A 23,520-nucleotide genomic window follows, 5' to 3' on the forward strand; every position below is an offset into this window, starting at 1 on the left:
CTTGCTTCACGCCATTGGATAATCAACATGATTATCCAACTGCACGAAAACCAACAAGGTCGGGTCAGATACAGCAATGAGCTCTCTGAACCCTTATTCAATCTACATGCATGATAAAATATCCCACCACTACTATAACACTACCCTCTGACACTCATTCCTATTCGCTGTTGTAATTTCTTGTCCATATACCTGTAACAGTTTGGAGGTCTGCGTATAACTACCAATAGTACCTTTTTACACTAGACATGTCTCAACTCAGCGTATAATTATTCTATATGCTCTCATGCTATGTAAATTATTTCTATGTATGTAATGTTGTTCCTTACCTACAAATCAATGTCATCCATCTGTTTACCAGCCTATCCTTCCATACTCCATGTATCCTTGGACCTTAATCTCCCAATGGCATCCATCATTTAGCCCAAATCTGGGACAATAACAACTGCTCTGCCTTTAGGTTTCTCAATTACAACAATGGACCACCTTCCTTCATATGCGTCATCATTGACTCAAACGCTATAAGCAGAAAATTGTAGGAGATCAGAACTCTCCGTCCAGCACACTCCCACTCGCCTTCAGCCCTTCTGAACCATCAGCATATTCTTGCTGTGGTGAAAGATGACATTAATAAGATCTTCCCTGGTGGTTTTCATTTATGGCAAACAAATTTGGTATGTTATAGAAAGTAGAAAGAATATAGAACAATACAGCACAGTACAGGCCCTTCGGTCCCTCGATGTTGTGGGACCGATATATTCCTTCCCAAAAAAGTACTAAACCTCCCAACCCCATCAACGTCTATTTTCCTTTAATCCATTGGTTTGTCTAACGGACTCTAAACTTCCCCAAAGTGTCAACCTCCACCGCATTCCACCAGCAAGGTATTCTAGGCACCCACAACTCACTCTCTTTTCCCCTGATATAACCTCTAATTGTCCCTCAGTTTTACTTGTCCGTTTGTCCTCTGGTGACTGATGATCCGGCCCAACAAAAGAGGTGCTTGCTGTCCATCCTATCTATGCCTATCATAATCTTGTAGACTTCTATCAAGTTTCATCTCATCCTACAATGCTCCAAAGAGAGAACAGCCACCTCTGCTAACCTTACCTGGTATGACTTATTTCCCAGTCCAGGCAAAATTATGGAAAATATGTTCTGCACTCTCTCCATAGCTTCCACAAACTTTATTTAATGAGGTGACCATAAATGAACACAATACTCTATGTATGGCCTTACCAGAGATTTTCAGAGTTGCACCATGAACCCCCTACTCCTGAATTCTCTTCCCCAATGAATGAATCCTAACTTCCAATGGACCTTCTTCTTCATCCTATCATTCTAAGGGATGTAAAGATTTGAAACCCAAGTTCTCGCTGTTCATCCACACTTTTAAGTAAACGACCATTAACCCTATCCTCAGCCATATGGTTTGACCTTCCAAAATGCATAACCTCACACTTATCTGCATTGAGCTCCATCTGCCACTTTTATGGCCAACTCTGCATCCTGCCTATATCCTCTTTTAACCTTCAACAAACTTCAGCTCCATCCACAACTCTGCCAACCTTGGTATCATCTGGAAATTTATTGACCTATCATTATCCCTCTTTATCCAGGTCATTTATAAAATTCACAAACAGTGGGTAACAGAACAGATACATGTGGCCTTGTATTCATCACCAACTTCCAAGAAGAATATTTTCCTTCCACTACTACTCTGCTTTCTTCCTACAAGCCCATTTTATCCTCACTACCAAGGTTCCATTGCACCATGCCTGACGCCTTTCTGGATGAGTCTCTCATGGGAAGCCTTGTCAAATGCCTTGATAAAATCCATGTAGAAGGCATCTACAACCCCTCCTTCATCAATTTCTTATTTTACTTTCACAAATGAAGCAATTAAACTCGTGAGGCCGACCTTCCTTCTACATGGCCATGCTGACTATCCTTCAGTAGACTGCATTTCTCCAAATGCTCATAGATTCTATCCTTAAGCAGCCTCTCTATTAGTATGCACACCACTGATGCAAGACTCACTGATTTATAATTCCCAAGATTCTCCCTATCTTACTTTTTTAAAAGATGGAATACATATGCTCTTCCCCAATCTTCCAGTACCCTCCTTATGAACAGAAATGATTCATAAATCATAGCTACAGGCCCAGATAACTCTTCCCCCAATTCCCAGAGCAGCCTGGGATATATCGAGTCTGACATATCAAAGTTTGTTTTTTTACGATCCAACATTTCTGCTTCCTTAATCTCCACTTTGCCCAGTACCGGTAATAAGAAATTCTTATAGTGTGCACAGAATCTAATATTTACGAATCTTCACTAGGCTTTGGTGCTTCAAATGTTAGTGTTTACAGCTCAAGAAGGTTCTTGTCAGTTTTGAGAGAGAGATTCGTTGCTCTTTGGACACACACAAACTGATTTATTTCCATCAGCCACTTCAGTTTCTTGCAAAAGAAACTTGTCCCATTAGGGTTTTCCAAATGATGACCTTTTTCTTTCGGGTCACCACAGAGTTCATTTTCGTTTTCTTTATTTTAGATGAAACATTGTTCAGCCACTCTCTCCCCTTGAATGGCTTTGAATAGGCTGAAATCAGAACTCATAACCAGTCTTCCAAAATGGGGTTTCAAACAAGCTTCCAAAAGCCATTGCAGAAAACCAGCACTTGCTTGACCTCTCTGCTTGCAAAACAATATGACCTTCCTAAAAAATCAAACTGCTCTCAGACAAACAGCAGCATTATTCCCAATCTTCTGTGTCTGTTCATCTGTTGCTTTCCAAAACAATAATTCATTTACTCCTCATCAAGTTCACTTTACACCTACCTGTGAATTCTCCAGGCATTCTTAAATGTTTTTGTAAAGGCACTCTGAGCCGAATTGTTTGGCTTGAGCAGAGCTCCGGAATTGTAGATGAGATCTGTTTTGAAGTGTTTGTATCTGTGGGAGACCAAATTAAAAACTCCACAATCTATTTTCCAAAAACATATCTATATATTATAACATGATCTGTCACAATTTTATACATTCTTGATTGCTGAGGAGGTCCAACAATATTGACATCAGTAACACACCACGGTCAACGTCTGTTTCCGGGAAAAATTGTGAATTGATGAAATTATGCAGTAGTTCACTTCGTCAAGTTGATTTCTGACAGAGCAAAGAACAGTAACATTGGCCGGTTAAGCAGCATGTGTCAGGGAAAAGATTCACGATTCCTTTATTTTCATTCACACAAATCTATAAAATCTTTACCTTTGTTGTCCTTAAGGATATACGTATGCATCTATATAAACTGTGTCAGTCAGACGCCCCGACAGATTAGAGAAGCAAAGGGACATCATGATCCATGAATCCCACCACCTCCTCCAGTCCTAACATACCAGCCATACGGCTTACAGCGGATAACCCGAGCTTTGGGTATCCAGGTCCATCTCCCAACACAGATGCGAATTCTGGATAGAATTATGAACTATTTGTAAGTCAGATGCCCTTCGGGATCCCTGTCCGCCATGTCAACAGGCCAAATCCCAATCCTGATATTTCGAGCTCCCAAGCCTTTGTCCAGAACCCGCTATCTGGAATGAGTGTTTAGGATCTGGAGGCCAGCGCTGCTGTAGTCTTCAACCTCACAGGATCTTCCAATAAGCTTCTCCTTGTAACGGGAGAGTCTCCCGCAGTCATGGCCTGGTCCTCAGAATCCCCCAAACCCAGTGGACTAAGCGGAAAAGCAAACGATCAGAGGTGCAGAGATTGAGCTTTTTTTTAGTTCTTGGGAGTCACTATCTCGGAGGATCTTTCCTGGATCCAACACAACAACAGTATCGTGAACCATGTTAGTGCCTCTACTTCCTCAGGAGTTTGCGGAGGTTTGGTATGACAGCGAAAATGGTTGCGCTGGCGGAGAGTCTGTAGTGGCAGCTGGCTATGGGGCAGAGGAGCGAAGATACAGCGCTCCCAAGGTCTAAACAAACGAGTCAACAGCCGTCGGCTCGGCACAGGCCCGTTAAAGTTTTACTTATAATCCCACCACCGCGGGGTCTGCGCCCTCTGATCGGGAGCAACCAGGAGTTGTAATCTCGAGAGAACTGGCGCAGAGCACGAGGAAAAGGGCGGCTCTGCAGCTGAAAGACCCACGCATGCAGTGGGCCGCTGGCGACTCGAGGTGAAGAACCCACGGAGGCTGGGGGCTACTGGAGACTGCTGTCTGGGGATTCGTGCCGGGCTGCGGACTGCTGGAGACTGGCTCAAAACTGGCGGAAGGGGTACCTGTATTGTCATGATAATGAATATGCATGAGATGTATGCAGATAGGGGTTGAGGTATTCACCTGACCGGAAGTGAGGGGGCAACCGAGTGTTGTATGCAGGCGCGAAATGGAGGAATAATGGAAGCAGGAAATAAACGCACGCTGATGTTCAACAGGTAAATCATGTGTTGATGGTGTTATCAATTTCACATTACGGGCCACAAATGTGACAGTTATCTGAACCGCGATTCAAGTGGGTGCTGAAGGAGCTGAGGGGTTTCTGACCTTGTCAGAGTTTGGGATCTGGAGCTCGGGTTGGCATTGGTTTTGACTGGATTCTCCTTGGCTTAAGAAGCGCTGGAGGAAAATCTAGGACACTCAGTAGCTCTGCGGGGACTCTGCTTCGTTTTCCCTGAGGCAATTCAGTCAATTTCTGTCAATGGCGAATCAGTCAATTTTAAGTAGTATTGACAGTGTTTTATTACAATGACAATGCGTTGAATATTGAAAACGCTGCAAATTTCTACAGATGTGTGGTGAAACGTATACTGACCGGCTGCATTAAGGTCTGATTTGGGGAAAACAAAACCCCTGAGCATAACGTCCTGTAGAAGGAACTGGTTACAGCCCAGGACATCACAGGCTAAACCCTCCGCACTATCCAGAATATCTACAGGGAACTCGGCCGTTGGAGAGCGGCAGGAAGTGTCAAGGATCCTCACCACCTCTCTTTCTCAACACACGCTCTCTTCTCGCTGCTGCCATCAGAAAATGTGGAGGTGCCACAACACTCGCACCACCAGCTTCAGGAATAGCTGATTACCCTCCCTAATCGGGTACCTCAACAACAAACTCAATCATTTTAGGACTCTTACTTTTGCACTTAATTTTTTTTTTGCCTATCTCTCTAATACATGTTTTTATTTGTTTACATGTGCACGTTGAGAAGAATTTGATCAAGACCAATAAGTAATAATTCTCTATCGACTGCAGGGGAAAAGAATCTCAGGGTTGTATACGAAGTACTTTGACAATAAATTTGAATCAGACTGAGCTAAAACGTACGGGTTCCCCAATCTTTGTCACGAGCAGCCGAGGGCTCGGAGCCGCTCTATATAAATTACTATCCCTGTTCTACAGGTGAGTGAAATATGTTCTGAGCCCTCAGCCATAACTGCCGGGCAGTAGCACCACACCGAGAAGCGCTGGGCGACCCGTCGCTGCTCCTTCTGGGTCCGCAGTAACTACAGCAGCGCCGAGTGTCGCGTTTAAAAAAATCCAACGGGAAAACACCGTTGTATTAATGTCCAGCACAGAAAAAAAACGGTTGCTGTTGTCCAGAGCCAATGATCGAAACACCAGAACTTCTTCCGAGTGTTCTCGAACCTTCCGTCTCCAGCTGCTCCATCAATGACCGTCCATGATTCTATTCTTCATCCCTCTGCTTACGACGAGGGCGATGAGGGCAAAATAATAACCTTGGTCCACAAGAGATGTTGTAACATGTAAACGTAACATTTAATTGTTTTGACGTAGCTGGGTGCCGCAACGACAAATACCCAGCTGTTCACGTTGAATTGAAACACTACTGGACCATGTGTATAATGACCGTTACTGCCATGTCACTGGAAGCATCTCAGGTCTCCGTTGGAGTCCAGTTGTTTTATTGTCTTCAAGGACAGGGCGAAGGAGGACTATGTTACACATGCTTTAAAATAGAATCGTTATTGTACTCTCCAACATATAGCGTGTTTTGATGGCTGATGGCAAATTGCAGGCGCCGACTATTGTTAATCTCGCACCCGGCTGAGAAATTCCTGGTGAGAAGAGTCAGAATTAGTCGGTGAATTGGAAAGATTGTTGAATTTGGGCAGACTGCGGGCGCAGGGGGTTTGTTACCGTGCTGTATCACTTAATTAAAAAAGGAAACGATGTAGACGTTTCTACTTCATGTGCGCGAAGGTGCAGCAGCGGTGGGTGCAGCCGCTTGACATGTTCTCTATCAAGTCAAGTTTATTGTCATCTGATTGTAAAAGTACAATCCGACGAAACAGTGTTCACCGCTCCTCGGTGCAAACCACACGACATCCAACTAGACATAACGCACCCGCAGACAAACAACACATATGCAGGACAAGTATTTTATCCAGACAATAAATACATAAATATTGTTTGGTACAAATGAGGGTTTCGGATGGCTAGTGTGAGTAGTTCCTTTAGTCGTTCATTACCCTCACTGCCATTGTGAAGAGGTTGTTCCTCAGCCTGGTGGTTCTGGCTCTGACACTCTTCCCCATCTCTTCCCATCTCTTCCCCGATGGGAGCAGCTGAAATATGTGGGGTGGAAGGGGTCCTCAATGTTATTACGCGTCCTCCTCAGGCAACAATCCCAGTATATCAATTCGATGGGAGAGAGTGGGGTGGGGGGAGACTCCAGCGATCCTTTCTGCCATTCTTATGATCCGATAGGTTGACCTGCGATCCATTTCCCTGCAGCAAACATGCCACACTGTGATGCACCCGGCAGGACGTTTATTTTTTTTCTTTTTCCCTAATATCGCCCGCTGAATGTTTCCACCAATTTGACATTTCACTTCAAAGTTGCAAGTTGATCTGGTTTCCAGCAATCTCGGATGCTTTGACAAAGATCGCTGAGTGCTGGATTTTATGTAGATTTGAAAACGATGACCGACGATTACTCACCGGTCATGGTGGGGATTAGTACCCAAGGATGTCCAAAGCTCATTCTACCTCACCTTTTGCAACTCTACTGCTGTTAAGATGAGAATTCGTCTTTCTTTAGTTGGAGCCGAACTGCATGGTCTCCTCTGTTAAAGGTTAAACGGTGCCTATCATGAAATTTCCTCGACCTATTGACACAATTTAGTTCCAGCGAATCGCATATTTCCACGCGAAAGCAGGCAATGTGTATCGATATTCTCTGGCGTTCAAGAGAATGAGAAATTCTATTTTCCTAGATCCCTACAGGCTGGCCTCCTCCCCATAAACTTTGATCTCTTGCAAATCAATATCCTCTCAACCCATTGCTCCCTTGAGGGATGTATGAATTTGAACCCCAAGGTCTCTGTTTAAGTAACCGGCCATTAACCCAGTCCTCAGCCTTACGGTTTGTCCTTCCAAAATGCATAATCTCATGCTTACCTGGATTGAGCTCCATCTGCCACTTTTATGGCCAACTTTGAATCCAGTAAAAGCAACCATCCACACAGTCTCACTCAGGCTTCCAATGTTCTGGGTGTCACAGCCAGATGTTAGTTTGAGCAGGCTGAGGCTCAGTTCCAGCTTCACCACATCACCGCCGATGAAACCCGTTGCTTCTATCTCGTGAGAACCCTCAATGAGGACACAGCGCCAAGGGTTGTAAATTTCCTATGGCAGCCTCCAGAGCAAGGCAAATACATGGCCCTCAAAGAGCTACTAACCCACACTTTTGGGCTTCCCGGCATGAGCACGCTGCCCGATTGCTGCATATGGATGGATTGGGGAACAGGGCCTTGTCTGTCCGAATGAGCGAGAAGCTCGCTTTAAATGAGGGACACAAGCCTTGCCTGCTCTTTGAGCAGATCATTCTGGAGCAGCTGCCCAAGGATATAGGGCTCTTGCTCACAGATGAGGACTTCAGTGATACTCGGAGGATCACCACCTGGGGGACATGCTCTGGTGAGCGAAGAAGAGCACCAGGTCCGTCGATAAGCACATCACCAAGCTCCACAAACAGCCCCCAGCGGGATCCAGACCAGCAGAGAGGCAGGTGAACACCCCAGGACAGCTGTGCCACTATCACCAGTGATGGGGTGCAGAGACCCGTCGACGCCGCCCATCCTGTGGGTTTTTGGAAAATGCTCTGGCCAACTATTGTTGATGGATGCGGCGGTTAGCCCATGTGATAACCACCTCCATGTCCGGGACTCTCTGTTGGGCAGGCGTTTCATGGTCGGCACAGCCACCGAGATAAGCATCCTAGCCCCTGAAGGCGACACCCGTTGCAGCAACCAGGGTCCAGCACTGAAGGCAGCCAACAGGTCCTCCATTTCAATTTTTGGAACCTGCATCATCCCCTTTGTTTTGGCAACAGCCGGTTACATGGGCAGTGGCACAACCACTCCTGGTGGCCGTCTGGGCCCACTGCTTGCAGGTTGACCTGAAAGGATGGTGCTTGGTGCATACCAGAAACTATCAGGCTCTGCCTCTGGGGGAAGCCAAGCCACCCGCCCCCCAGATAGACTCTATAACACTCTCAGACAATGACTGCAACCGCCTCCTGGCAGAGTTCCCCTAGAAAGTGGCACCACAGTTTTCTGCAACAGAGCCAAAACAAGGGGTAAGGCACCGCATACTGACTGGGGAGGCCCCGCTGCACAGCAGGGCATGCCAACTCCCTCATGAGAAGTTCAGCCTGTTGAAGGAGGAGTCCAAAAAGAGGGAAGAGCTGGGGATTGTGCGGCAGTCCAACAGTCCATGGGCCTCTCCCTTCCATATGGTGCCCAAATCAGATGAGGGTTGGTGACCATGCAGTGACTGCCTCTGCCTCAATGAGGCCACCACACCTGAAAAATATCCTGTACCCCACATCCAAGACTTTGTCACCAACTTGCATGGAGCACGGGTGTTCTCCAAGGTGGAACTCATCCAGGGGTATCACCAAATCCCAGTTCACCCCAAGGATGTTCCCAACACTGCAATCATAACCCCCCTTTGTTTTATTTGAATTTCTCTGCAATCTAAAGAACGCTGCACAAACTTTCCAGCAGCTGATGGACACAGTGGGCTGGGACCACCAGCCACAGCTGCGAAGACCATACTGCCCACCTGAGACAACTGTAGACCTGGCTGAACATGTTTGGACTGACCATCATCCCTGCTAAGTGCCAGTTTGGTGTAAACACCATTGATTTCCTGGTGCACAGGTACGGGGCCACACCCTTCCCCAAAAAGGTTGAGGCAGTCAGACACTTCGTTAAGCCATGCACGGTGAAAGGACTGCAGGAATTCGCTGGTATGATAAACTTTTACCACAGGTTCGTACCAGAATTTGCACGCATCATGCACCCCCTCTTTGCACTGATGACCAGCAAGGGAAAAGATATTGTTTGGGTCAAGGAATCCTCCAGGGCATTCCAGAGAGCCAAAGATGCACTGGCCAATGCCATGTTCCTGGTCCACCCCAGTCCGGAGGAACCTACCGGTCTAACTGTCGATGCCTCGAGCACAGTGGTAGGAGGCAGTGGAAACCCTGGCCTCTCCCCCCTCTCTCTCCCCCTCTCTCCCCCCACTCTCTCCCCCCTCTCTCCGCCCTCTCTCCCCCCCTCTCTCCCCCCCTCTCAAATACAGTGCTTTCAATCAGGAGCTGCTAGCACTGCACCTGGCAGTAAGACATTTCCACTACTTTTTGGAAGGCCAACAACTCAGGGTGTTCACTTGCCTTCCATAAGGTATCAGACCAGTGGCTGGGTCAAGAAAGAGACAATTGTACTACATATCTAGATTTACCACTGACATTCAACATCTTTGGCTTGGCTTCGCGGATGAAGATTTATGGAGGGGGTAAAAGTCCACGTCAGCTGCAGGCTCGTTTGTGGCTGACAAGTCCGATGCGGGACAGGCAGACACAGTTGCAGCAGCTGCAGGGGAAAATTGGTTGGTTGGTGTTGGGTTTTGGGTTTTTCCTCCTTTGCCTTTTGTCAGTGAGGTGGGCTCTGCGGTCTTCTTCAAAGGAGGTTGCTGCCCGCCAAACTGTGAGGCGCCAAGATGCACGGTTTTGAGGCGATATCAGCCCACTGGCGGTGGTCAATGTGGCAGGCACCAAGAGATTTCTTTAGGCAGTCCTTGTACCTTTTCTTTGGTGCACCTCTGTCACGGTGGCCAGTGGAGAACTCGCCATATAACACGATCTTGGGAAGGCGATGGTCCTCCATTCTGGAGACGTGACCCACCCAGCGCAGCTGGATCTTCAGCAGCGTGGACTCGATGCTGTCGACCTCTGCCATCTCGAGTACTTTGACGTTAGGGATGAAAGCGCTCCAATGGATGTTGAGGATGGAGCGGAGACAACGCTGGTGGAAGCGTTCTAGGAGCCGTAGGTGATGCCGGTAGAGGATTTACCACTGACATTCAACATATTGTTGAGATAAACAACGTGGTGGCCAATGCTCTGTCAAGTTCCACGATTGAGGCAATATATACCCTACCCCAATTGGTTGATTACATGGCCCTCATCAAAACACAGCAGCAAGACCCTGAGATCCCCACTTACAGCACATCTGTCTCTGGTCTCAGGGAGGAGGACATCCCGGTCAGCCCAGGTAACCTGACACTGCTGTGTGGCATTCCTAGCAGCAGCCTCCACCCCATCGACCTGGCTGCATGGAGGCACTAGGTTTTCAAGGCTATCCAAAACCTGGTGCACACCGCCATCAGCACCACGGTCAAAATGGTGGAAAACAGGTTTGTGTTGCATGGCCTCCATAAACAGGTCAGCCAGTGGGCCAAGATCTGCAGGAACTATCAGTCCTCCAAAGTTCAGGTTCACACAGATCACCCAGACAGACCTTTGAGCTGGCATGGTGCAGGTTCTGTCACATTGACTTAGTGGGACCATTACCAGTTTCCTATGGCGTGAGATATCTCTTGACCATGGTGAACTGCTCCATGAGTTGGCCAGAAGCAGTCATGCTGGAGGATACCACCACAGAAACCTGTACCAGGGCACTCATTGACACATGGATATCTGATTCGTGGTCCCAGAGCACCTCACCTTGCACATCAGGGCACAATTCACCTATGGACTCTGGGCAGTGCTGGCTAAAATTCTGGGGAAGCTGTTCCACCACATCACAGCATTTCACCTGCAAGCCAAGGGGTTGGTGGAGTACTTCCACAGGCACCTCAAGGCAGGCTTGATGGCCTGGCTCAAGAGTCCTAACTGGGTGGACAAACTGCCCTGGGTCCTGCTGGGAATCTGTACCATGCAGAAGGAGGACTTCAATGCCTCAGCAGCGGAGATGGTCTATTGTGCACCTTTAATCATCTCCAGGGAGTTCATGGCCCTGATAGGTGCCCAGAATACCCCACAGCGAATGTTGAGAGCCTTCAGCGGAAATTGGTGTCCTTGGTCTTGCAGCAGCCACCACCAGATGGCCAGATTGCATCCAGATTGCATCCCGAAGGACCTAAAGACTTGCCAGAATGTGTTAGTGAGGATGGGCCCCACACAGACCACCATTACCACGGCCCTACAAAGTCATTAGAGACAATGGTTCCACATTCATCCTCGACATCAACAGTAAGGAGGAAACCTTTGGTGTCAACCATCTGAAACTGGCATATCTGGACTGTAATGAGCCGGTCTCCACTCTGCCCCTGCAACAGGGGCAGGCCACCAAAGGCTACGGACAATAGCCCATTGTTGGTTCGAGGGGGGGTGGGGTTGTGTAGTGGAAAATACATAGAGATGCCAACTGGCCCGCAAAATGGCTGATGAACGTGGTGACCATGCAGACCTGAGGATGACACCGGCCATTGTTGCAGGTAACCTTCACATGGTGGGAAGATGGGGAACTGTGGAGGGAATGCTGGCCAACCCAAGGTCAGCGTACCAATGACATGGGTCCTGACATCAGCACCAAATTGCAGAGCTCTCAGTGCAATAAATTAGTATTCGACTTCAACTTCTCATGTGTGTGTGTGTCTTCCTTCCACACTCATCATTGCACGTATGCTGCAGTACAACACAATTAATGTTTGTGTAGAGCAGTTAGGTCTCATTCCTAATTCATTCCCTTATGCCCGGTTTAGAAAGGACATGCATCATGAGTGTAATATTTGATCAGCAGCCTTTTCCTGATCTTCCATTTGAGATTATCCGCTAAAGCACTTCAATTTTGTGCTCCATCCCTTTACAATTAAAACAAGAAAGGTTTTTAAACAAATATTTGTACAAAGGTTCACACAGCTATGCCCCAACACATTTAAAAAACAATCTATTTTGTTTGTGCCACTCCTCAATCATATCACCAAAACTCGTGATGAAGGGGAGATTTGTTCTTTATAAGATAGAATAAAACTTGCTGATCTTGCTGGCGAAATAGCTGACATTGAATACAAATAGGAAGTGGTTCAAGTGAACGTGGTGGCACTACAACTCCCAGAAAGCATTGAACCGTACATATGATGTCACTGCGTGATGGTGTCAGTGCGGGTTGAGCGCGTGATTCGGGCTTTTAAAAGGTTGCATGGGTGATGAAGAGTAAGTCTGTTTGATTCACTCTGAAATGCCTTATGTGGTTATTTTGTTGTGTCCACTGCAATTCCAGTGGCTGCAAACTTAATATTTGGAAGAAATCATGTGTCTAGTAGACAATATATTGTGGGGGGAAATACATCAGTGATGACTGGCTATGCAGAAAGGTCAATAAGATTTTCAATGATTGATTAATATTACCCACCTCAATAGGTAGAAAGAACAGATCAATTCTAGTCCATTTGGAGTAAACATGCCCATTGACCCGACTTCAAGCAATCACATTTATGTTTCAATAAAGAAAGCATCTTAATGCCTCTATGTTCTCCCAAGACAAAGAACTGTGAGAATTCCCTGTGTCCCCCAATGACTGTTACAGGTGTACCATTGAAAGCAGACTTACTGGATGGAGGATGTTGAGGCACGGGAGCTGCTCTGCTCAAGGTTGGAGGCAGCGGAGGACATCAGGCAGCTAATGCTCCCCTCCATGGATGACATCGCCATCCCCTCTTGCTGAGGGGAGGTAGACAACATCCTGGACAGGCCATCACACCCCTGGCACACCCTCTTCTCTTCCACCTCAGCAGGGAATTGCTTGGGAGACCAGGTGCGTGGCGACCAGTGAGGTCACAGGGAGTGGCAATGTCCCATTCCAGTGACGTCACAGAGGGTGGTATTTTCCCATCTCAGTGAGGTCACAGAGAGGGAGGAGTCACGTGATGGAGTAGTGGCTGGTAGGGTAATACCAGCCCTCTCCAAAAAAGATGAAAAAAAGTGAAAGGACAAAGTTCAATAAATACAAAATATAAAAAATAAAAGATAAAGTTGTAGAGTAAAGAAAAAAAATGGCACCCAAGAAGGAAAAAGTAAAAACAATGGGAAAAAAAAAGAAGAAAAGATGCTGGAGAAGAAAGGAGAAGGCCTTACCTGCACGAAGAAACAGGGAGCCGTGGTGGAGAAGTGTGCCCTATCTCCGAGGTTGATGACAGCCCCACGGAGTCGCGACCCCCGACCACTGGACTGCAAAGATGGCTCTCTGAGCCAAACAAAGGTGCGCAAACTAAAGAGAAGGCGAACACCGATGGGGGGGAGGGCTCAGCTGATAAGTGGGCAACCACAGTGCGACAAGCTGAGGGATGCCTGACACCAGGGCTCTCAGCTGGAAGAAGAGGAATGCGGCAGGAGAAGGAGTGAAAGGAAAGAAGAGCAGGACAGAAGAAGAGGACCAACAGCAAGAGGCCAAGCAAGAGGAGGCCCGACAAAGTGAGACAAGCAACTCATCAGGAAAGTCAGAAGAGATACAGATACAAAGAAGAGAAGAAGAAGACACAAACACAAGTACAGACACAGAAGAAGAGGAAGAAGAAGACCAAGATATTCACAGAGAAATAGAAGGTAAAACAGATGGACAGAATATAGATAAAGCTTTTTTTCCAAGAACAAATGAGAGCATTAAAAGAATGGTTGTCATTAGAATTTAGTGCAATTAAAAGAAAAATGAAAAGAACACAAGATAAAGTGCAAAGATTAGAGCTAGTCATGACAGAAATAGGGAAATGAGTAGAAAATGTGGAAGAACAGGAAACGGCTGTAGAAATGGAAGTAAATGACAAGAGGAAATTGGAAGAAAGTGATTAAAAAAATTAGAGTCACAAGGGTTGTTAGCTCAGAAAATTGATATGTTGGAAAATATATGTAGGCAAAACAACATAAAGATGAAGAAGGCACAGATATGAAGGAATTTATAAAAGAATGGATCCTAAAGGTCCTGGGAATTACAGACATGCAGGAAAGAATGGAAATAGAAAGGGCACACAGAACACTAGCTCTGAAACCACAGACACATCAAAAACCAAGATCCATTTTAGTAAAATTTTTGAGATATATGACAAGAGAAAATATTCTGGAGCGGGCAAGGAATAAAATTAGAGAAGACAGTAAACCATTGGAATACAAGGGTCAAAAAATATTTTTTTACCCAGACATAAGTTTTGAACTCTTAAAGAAGAGGAAGGAGTTTAATACAGCAAAATCGATCCTATGGAAAAAAGGTTATAAATTTATGTTAAGACATCCAGCTGTGCTTAAAATATTTATCCCTGGGGAGCAAAGCAGACTGTTCTCAGATCCAGAGGTAGCACAAGAATTTGCAGAACGCTTGCAGGACAGAAGGAGAGATGAAGAGATGTAACAAGAATGAAGAATGGCGATAAAAATATATAAAGATGGAAAAACAATGTATAAGTAAAGAACTAAAGAAGGGAAAGAGAAATGAAGAAAGGAAATAAGGGGGAGAAGGGAGAACTTTGTTATATGTGTAAAAAAAGTGTTTTCTGAGGAGGGTTGGGGGAGAGAATAACCGTCACTGCGAAATCAGTTGATGCTTGCGAGCAGGTTCACAATCCAAATGGAAAGGGGAGTTGTGGTTGCCTGGCTCGGGATAAGGGGAAACTCAGAGAGTGGGGGGCTATTTGGGGGTTAAGGGAATATTGGATGTGGGAGTTGTTAGAATATTTTGTTTTAAATTTGTTGTCATACATTGAGTTTAAAAATGGAAAACTGAGAGATGAAAATGGGGAAAACGGGGATGGTGGTGGTGAGGAAGCTGAAATGAGGTGTATTCAGAATAAGAGATGGCCATGTTGAACTATATGACTATAAACAAAGGAAGATGCTATTAAATTTCCTGAAAAAAGAAAAAAATAGATGTAGCATTTGTGCAAGAAACGCATCTAACTGAAGTGGAACATAACAAATTAAAGAGAGACTGGTAGGGCACATAGCGGCAGCATCATGTAATTCAAAAGCTAGAGGTGTAGCTATATTAATTAATAAAAAAGTACAAATCAAAATAGAGGAGGAAATAATAGATCCAGCAGGGAGGTATGTAATGATAAAGGGACAGATATATTCAGAATTTTGGAATTTGCTCAATATATATGCACCCAATGTAGAGGATCAAAAGTTTATGCAAGATATTTTTTGAAGATTGTAGATACACAAGGAAATATATTGAAAGGAGGGGATTTTAACCTTAATTTGGATCCAATGTTGGATAAAACTGGACAAAAGACCAGCAAAAAGAATAAAGTGGCCAAATTTATGGTTAAATCAATGCAGGAAATGAAACTTATGGAGGAGGCAGCACCCAAGAGAGAAGGAATACCCATATTATTGAAGTAGGCATAAAACATACTCAAGGATTGATATGTTTTTGTTGTTAGCCCATATTCAAGGGAGAGTTAGGAAAACTGACTGTAAAGCTAGAGTACTATCTGATCATTCGTCCCTGTTATTAGCAATAAAACTGGAGGACATCCTCCAAGAACATATAGATGGAGGTTACTTAAAAGGCAGGAATTTAGAGAGTTTAAACATATTTTGAAATAAATATGGAATCAGTGAAAGACAAATTTATATTATGGGACGCAATGAAAGCCTTCATTAGAGGGCAGATAATAAGTTATGTAACTAAGATGAAAAAAGACTACAATCGAGAAATAGAGCAGTTGGAAAGGGAGATAGAAAGTACTGAAAAGGAACTAGTAAAAAGGGATGATATAACAAAAAGGAGAAAATTGGTGGACAAAAAAATAAAATACGAAACATTACAAATGTATAAGGTGGAGAAGAACATAATGAAAATAAAGCAAATGTATTATGAGCTAGGAGAAAAAACACATAAAATATTAGCCTGGCAACTTAAAACTGAACAAGCTAAAAGAACTGTATTGGCATCAAGGAAAAAGGACACAAATTACATATAATCCAATAGAGATTAATGAGAACTTTAAGAAATTTTATGAAACGATTATACCAAACTGAGAATGAGGGGAAAGATGATAAAGTAAAAGAGTTTTTAGCTAATACTGAACTGCCAAAATTGCAAGAAGAGGAACAAAACAAACTGATAAAACCATTTGAAATAGAGGAAGTACAGGATTTTTTAAAAAGCTGCCGAACAGTAAAACGCCTGGAGAGGATGGATTCCCAATAGAATTCTATAAAATATTTAAAGTTATTAATTCCTCCTCTCCTGGAAGTAATTAACCAGATAGAAGAAACACAAAACTTGCCAGATTCATGTAAGACATCAATAATTACAGTAATACCAAAGACGAGGAAGGATCCACTAACACCAGCATCATTTAGACCAATATCTCTACTTAATTCAGATTATAAAATAATAGCAAAATTATTAGCAAACAGATTAGCTGATTGTGTACCAAAAATAATAAAACAAGATCAAACTGGATTTATTAAAAAAAGATGAACAGCAGATTATGTCTGTAAATTTATTAATCTAATTCATGCTGTTCAAGGAAATAAGAAGCCAACAGTGGCTGTTGCTTTAGATGCAGAAAAAGCCTTTGACAGAGTACAATGGAATTATTTATTTAAAGTATTGCAGAGGTTCACTCTACCAGAAAAATATATTAATTGGATTAAAACATTATATAATGGATCATTGGCAAAGGTAACAGTAAATGGATATTAAGTAGGTCAACTAGGCAGGGATGTCCATTATTCCCCTCACTGTTTGCTTTAGCAATAGAACCATTACCAGAAATGATAAGAACAGAAAATAAAATAAAAGGGATAAAAATAAAGGAGAAGGAGTATAAAATCAGTTTATTTGCAGATGACATCATAGTATACTTAACAGAACCAAAAATATCAATAAAATTACATAAGAAATTGAAGGAGTATGGAGAAATATCGGGGTACAAGATCAACACAAATAAAAGTGAAGTGATGCCAATGAGTAATGCAGATTATACAAAATTTAAAAAAGAATCACCATTTAAATGGCAAACAAAAGCAATCTGATACCTTAGGTTAGATAATAACTTAAGCCACCTGTACAAATTAAATTATCAGCCACTAATAAAGAAATTGCAGGAAGACTTAGAACATTGGAAAGAATTACCGCTAATGTTTATAGGGAGGGTAAATTGCATTAAAATGAATGTCTTCCCAAGGATACAATAAGTATTTCAATCATTACCAATTCCCTTAACAGAGAAATTCTTTAATGAACTAAAAAGAATAGGGGGGAAACCGAAGATAGCGTTAGATAAATTAACAGAGAGGTACAACCAAAGTAGTTTGCAGTTACCAAACTTTAAAAATTATTATAGAGCAGCACAATTAAGGTATTTATCAGATTTTTACCAGACAAGGGAAAAACCAGACTGGACTAAGATAGAACTAGATAAAATAGGGGAGAAGGTACTGGAACATAAGTGGGATGAAAAGCTGGTACAATATAAAAGCTCACCAGTACTGCATCATTTACTCAATATATGGAAGAAGATTCATTGAGAAAGGAAAAAAATGAATTACCAAATACCAAAATTACTATTGATGCAAAATCTGCTAATCCCTTTTACAATAAATAACCTTTCCTTTAGAGAATGGGAGAGAAAAGGAATCAAAAGAATAGAAAATTGTTTTTTGGGAAATAATTTAATAACATTTGAACAGTTGAAGTATAAATATGGAATAACTCATGGTACAATGTTTGCATATCATCAACTGAAAGCTTATTTAAAGGATAAATTGGGAAACAGACTTAGATTACTAGAAGGAAGCAGCTTTGAATATGTGATTACAGAAACAATGAAAATTAAAAGATTCATAATGAACATGTACATTAAGTTGCAAGATTAGGAAAAGGATGAAATAAGCTATAAACCCAAACAAAAGTGGGAAAAGGATTTAAACATAAAGGTAAAAAATGAAACATAGAAAAAGTTATGTTCAGGAACTATGAAGAATATAATAAACACAAGGTTGTGCATGATACAGTATAATTGGTTACACAGGTTATATATCACGGCCCAAAAGTTTTTTTAAAATGGGATCCAACATTATCAGATAGATGTTTTCACTGTAAGAAGGAAATGGGAACAACAATACATGGAATTTGGGCATGTGAGAAAGTGAAAATGTTTTGGCAAGATCTAAATCAGATATTAAATAAAATTACAAAAAATAACATACCAAAAAATCCAGAGATCCTTCTTCTAAGTAATATAAGAAGTTAGGAATTAGGCCTCAAATTGGATAAAGCACAAAAAAGATTTATTATGATAGCCTTAGCAGTAGCAAAAAAATGTATAATGTCAACTTGGAAAATGGAAGAGAGCCTGAGAATGCAGCAATGGTACATGGAAATGAATAAGTGTATTCCATTGGAAAAAATAACATATAATTTAAAAAATAAAGTGACATTATTTGAACAAATTTGGGAATCATACATGAAATATAATAGAGAGGGCTTGCTTCAGACCTCCACCCCCTAAAATGATAAGAAGACAAAACGACTTGATCCAGTGTGCAAAAGTAGATGACACATTTTTCTTGTTTATTTTTCATTGTGTGATGACATTTTTTAATGGTTTTATTGTATGGTATATGTTGAATGTTTATTGGTTTTACAGGGGGGAGGGAAGGTAGGGGGGAAAAAGGGAGAAAATGCCACTGTGTATATTTAATAAGAAATGTTTGTATATATTTTGGTTGATATAGTTCACAGTATGAAAAATAAAAAAATATTTAATTTTTTTTTTAATTAAGTCACAGAGGGTGGTATTCCCTCTGCTCAGGGGGCAGTATTGTCCCAGTGTGAGTGGAGAAACGGTGTTAAATACTGGCAGCTTGATTGAGATTGCTGCACCATGTGAAGTGGTATAGGGGGTCCACGATAGAGCAGGAAATGTACGGTGGATGGAAATCACCTCCTGGCCTGGGATTTGGTGGGATTACGGTGGTCAATGTCATGGCTTCAAGATGCTGCATCAAGGCCAGGTTCCACATACCACATTTCACTTCCTCCCCTCAACATCTCTCCAACAGAGGTTTGAAACATTCTTCCTTTCTCAGTCAGGACTCTTCCAGGATATGTTTTGATTGGTGATCAACCCTCTGTAACCGAATTCCACTCCTACAGTAATATTGAACTTGAACCCATTGTCTTCTGACTTAGACATGGTCGTGCTATCAACTTATCAAACTGCATTTGCCCAATTTTTATACTTAAGGCCAAATCCAGGTTCCTTGGAAACTTGTACAAATAATTTCCCAGAATTCTCATAAACTCCCCAAAATTCTCCCAATGTAACTGCAGCCAGGGAAACTACTCACGGAAAACATGCAAACTCCCCCAAGCTTGAGCCTTCATTGCAATGGGTGTGAGGTTCCAGTTCAACTTGATTGCACAACTGTGCCATCTCAATAGCAAACTTTTCCATGGACTCAAATTCAGGGTTTTTTTGTCAAAGTACATGCATGACATCACATACAACCCTGAGATTCATTTTCCTGTGGGCGAGGCAATATGACCATATATTGGCATTGCAAAACAAAACTACATAACGGAATGTAAACAAAATGACTGCATGACACAGATGAAATATCCAATTACGTGTAAGAAGTAAAACGGGTCACTGATTTAGTTTTTTTAATATATTTTATTTTGATTATTTTCAACAAACAACACCAAAATTACCATCGCAGATAAATAATTAAATGTGAAATAATCATTGCTACATGCTCCAAATATAGCCTCCATACCCCCCTTCCCTGAACAAAATGATAAATAAATTAAAAGAAAAGGGAAGAAAGAAAAAAAGGACAGATAAAGAAAAAAGAGCAGAAAGAGAAGGAAAAAGGAAAAGAGCTGTTGAGATCTGGAACCCATTTTAACAAAAGGTGGGGGGGGTAATTATTTTTGTCTAAAAGGAAGAAAAATGAAGGGAATAAAATAGAATAAATACCTTATTTATTAAGTATTCAACCTGACACTTTATTGGTAAGGTTCCCATACCTGCAAAGATGTGTTATACTTATTCCTTCAATTATAAGTGATTTTCTCCAGGGGAACACAATGATGCATTTCAGTATTCCAATGGGCTATTTCCAAAAGAGAATCTGACTTCTAGGTAACCGCGATACATTTCCTGCCAAATGCAGCTTTAAGACAGCCTCATTTTAGATTTTACATCCACAATATTTCCTAAGAGAAACAATTCTGGATTCAGAGGCAATTATTTCCCAATTATATGATTTATTAAAACTCCTAAATTTTCCCAAAAGGGTTTCAATTTGGAATATGACCAGGTAGAATGTAAGAAAGTACCTGTTTCTTCCCCGCATCAAAATCATACATTGGGGAAAAAAGATTAATTTATGTATTTTTTGTGGGGTACGATATTGTGAGAGATTATGTTGTGTTTATATTATATATAGATATGATTTTTGGACATAAAGTGTGGCAAGTTTTGTTTAGTGCAGGTCACATACAAACACTTTAGAACATATCTCATTTAAAATATTGGAGCTCTGCTCAAGCCAGACAGGGTGGCTCCTGTGGGCCAGATCCATCACAAACTCCGACCTCTCTCCCATTACAGACATCCGTGTGAGGCCCTGCCTCAAGAGGGCAGCCAACATCAAAAAGTACCTCATCATCCTGGTCACAACCTCTCCTGACTGCAAGCTGAAGACAGAAGCCCAAGGACTAGCATCTGCAAGTTCAAGAATGGTTTATTTTCAAGGGCTGTCAGGGTCTTGAACCTCCCCTTGATGCACCAATCATAAAAGGATTGCCTGCAATATTGCAAGGTCACTTCTTTTGCAATCAGATAACTGAATATTTTTTCATCTATTTTTTGATTTTATATTTTCAATTTAATGTAGTCGCACTATTCGTTTTTTTGTTATTTTATAGCTGTTTTAAAGGTTACAAAGTAGCTGTTTCATTGCAGCAAGCACAAATGTTGGAACATATTTACATTGTACAATGTACATGACAATTGTTTCATTCCCCTGCAATGAAAGGGGCTCGGCCTTAAGGTATCCTATGCCACCTTTCTGTCCCTCCTGGCAGCCACCCATCCACTGACCCGACCATGTGGGTCTGTGGGTTCACTCTCTGTCCCCCCACAGCCTCCCCCCCCCCCACCGACCCAACCCTGTGATATGCCCACTTCTCTGCCCCCTGTTCCCACCCACCGACCCAGCCCTATGAAGCCAGTAAAGATGGTGCTGGAGTCCAGAAGAAAACTGTTGAACAACAACTGCACATGCATGATGATAGAACAGCATGTTTTCCTATGGGGAACAGCAGAATCTACCAAGTCGCTGGTCACTAGCATCACTAGTCAAACTCATTTACATCCACTGATTGAAATGGTATTGTATCAGCTCGTTCTTCAAGCGATTCAGAGGGACAAAAAGATGATGAACAAGATGCAGAGAGAGAAAAGTGTGAGGGACTAGGAGTAGAATTTGAAAACAAAGAAGCTCAATTGGTCCAAGGGATTCAAGCAAATGCATTTTAAGAATCCTGAAGCTAAGATTAAAGGTATGGAAGTTCAACAGCAAACTTCTATTCTTAGTCAACAAATGCAGTTATTGTCTAAGCAAATGAATATACAATTTTTATCTGTAAGATCTAAGACCAAAGCACAAAAATGAAATTAAAAATATAAAAAAGAAATTGCAAAATATACTGAAGTTGTTGATAAAGTGAAAATACAAGTTTATAAGATTCTCGTTATGAAGTAGAATAATGTAAAGATACAATTTATAAACTGGAAGATTCTTTTATGGCTTGGGATGTTCAAAGGAATGATCTTTTACAGAAGATTGATGTATTGGAAAATCATAGTCGCAGGAATAATGTAAAGATTGTGGGGCTGCCTGAAGACTTTGAAGGCCTTAATCCAGTACAACTTTTTCAAAAATGGATTGCAGAAATTCTAGGTCCCAAGAACTTTCCAAATGGACTTGAGCTGGATAGAGCACATAAAGCTAATAGGAAAAAAAACATTTCCGGGACAAGGGCCACGTTTAATTTTGATCAGATGTTTGCGTATAAAGATAAAGAAATTATATTAGCAGTTCAAAATGCTCAAAAGCATCAAGGTCCATTGGTGGTGGCAAATAATAAGGTATTTTTTAGGCAGATTTAAGTATGTCAGATGTGAAAAGAAGAAAGGAATTTAATCCTGCAAAATCTGTTCTTTGGAAAAAGGGATATAAATGGTCCTTTCAATACCCAGTCAAAATTAAAGTGTTTTCTGGAGAAAATCAATATTTACAGATGAAGCTTTGAAGTATTCCAAATCTTAAGCAAGATCAACATATGGATGCACAGAGCCAGACTTCTCAGCAAAATTTGACAGGTTGATTTGAAAGAAAATTGAACAATGGATGACAGAACACCAAGAGATGGTGGAGATTGATGATGATCAAGTCAATAAATGAACTATTCGATTAAAGTCATCTATATCCTGTCCAGGGGAGGCAGACGTTTTGCCTTCTCCCTCCATAGCCAGGTGCCACCTCGTGGCGAAGGCCTCCCCACATGGTATAGGGAATAGGTACTGATTTTATCAGTACTTTTTGGGGGGGGGGTTATTTTTCTTTTCCTTTTTATTTCTTTTTCTTTGGTCTGGTGTCAAATTTAAATTGTAGTTTTTATAGAGTGGGGGTCCAGCAGGATGGGTGGCAAGAATTCTCTGGTGTTGGGACCTAAGTAATAGTAGATAAAAATCAATTAAAATTTATAACTTTTAATATAAATGAGTTTATTTTTAAAAATTGAAAGTTGATATTGCTTTTTTACAAGAAACACATTTAATGGAAAAAGAACATCAAAAATTAAAAAGATTTGGATGGAGCACAAAAAAGATTTATTATGATAGCCTTAGCTGTAGCAAAAAATGTATTATGTCAACCTGCCTGGAAATTAGAAGATAACCTGAGAATACAGCAATGGTACATAGAAATGAATAAATGTATTCCATTGGAAAAAAATAACATATAATTTAAGAAATAACATCACAGTATTCGAACAATATGGGAACCATACATGGAACACAATAGAGAAATCCTACCACGGACCTCCACCACCTAAAATGACAGAAAGAGAAGACAATGAAATGAATTGACCCAGTATGAAAAAGTAGAAGACACAAATTTCT

At 42.0% G+C, this 23,520-nt stretch overlaps 1 protein-coding gene and 1 long non-coding RNA gene across 3 annotated transcripts; one reads left to right on the forward strand and one right to left on the reverse strand.

Moving 5' to 3' along the window:
• Nucleotides 1–2,991: 2,991 nt before the first annotated feature.
• Nucleotides 2,992–13,147, reverse strand: LOC138758214 (uncharacterized). Its single transcript, XR_011354216.1, has 2 exons — nt 12,930–13,147; nt 2,992–3,167 (listed from the first exon to the last, which is right to left on the reverse strand). It is a non-coding gene; the product is annotated as an uncharacterized lncRNA (long non-coding RNA).
• LOC138758209 (NKAP family protein CG6066-like) lies at nt 4,376–22,029 on the forward strand. 2 transcript variants are annotated; one of them, XR_011354214.1, is made up of 2 exons: nt 4,376–4,442; nt 20,944–22,029. XR_011354214.1 is itself a non-coding variant. In XM_069926814.1 (2 exons), the coding sequence occupies exons 1-2, from the start codon at nt 13,663–13,665 to the stop codon at nt 21,102–21,104; spliced, it is 420 nt and encodes a 139-aa protein (XP_069782915.1). In that variant the 5' UTR covers nt 13,249–13,662; the 3' UTR covers nt 21,105–22,029. The 2 variants fall into 2 exon arrangements, 1 of the variants encoding a protein (XP_069782915.1); XM_069926814.1 differs by lacking the exon at nt 4,376–4,442 and adding an exon at nt 13,249–13,921.
• Nucleotides 22,030–23,520: the final 1,491 nt, after the last annotated feature.

This window comes from Narcine bancroftii, chromosome 3 (genome assembly GCF_036971445.1).
Source record: "Narcine bancroftii isolate sNarBan1 chromosome 3, sNarBan1.hap1, whole genome shotgun sequence".
NCBI classification, from domain to species: Eukaryota; Metazoa; Chordata; class Chondrichthyes; order Torpediniformes; family Narcinidae; genus Narcine; species Narcine bancroftii.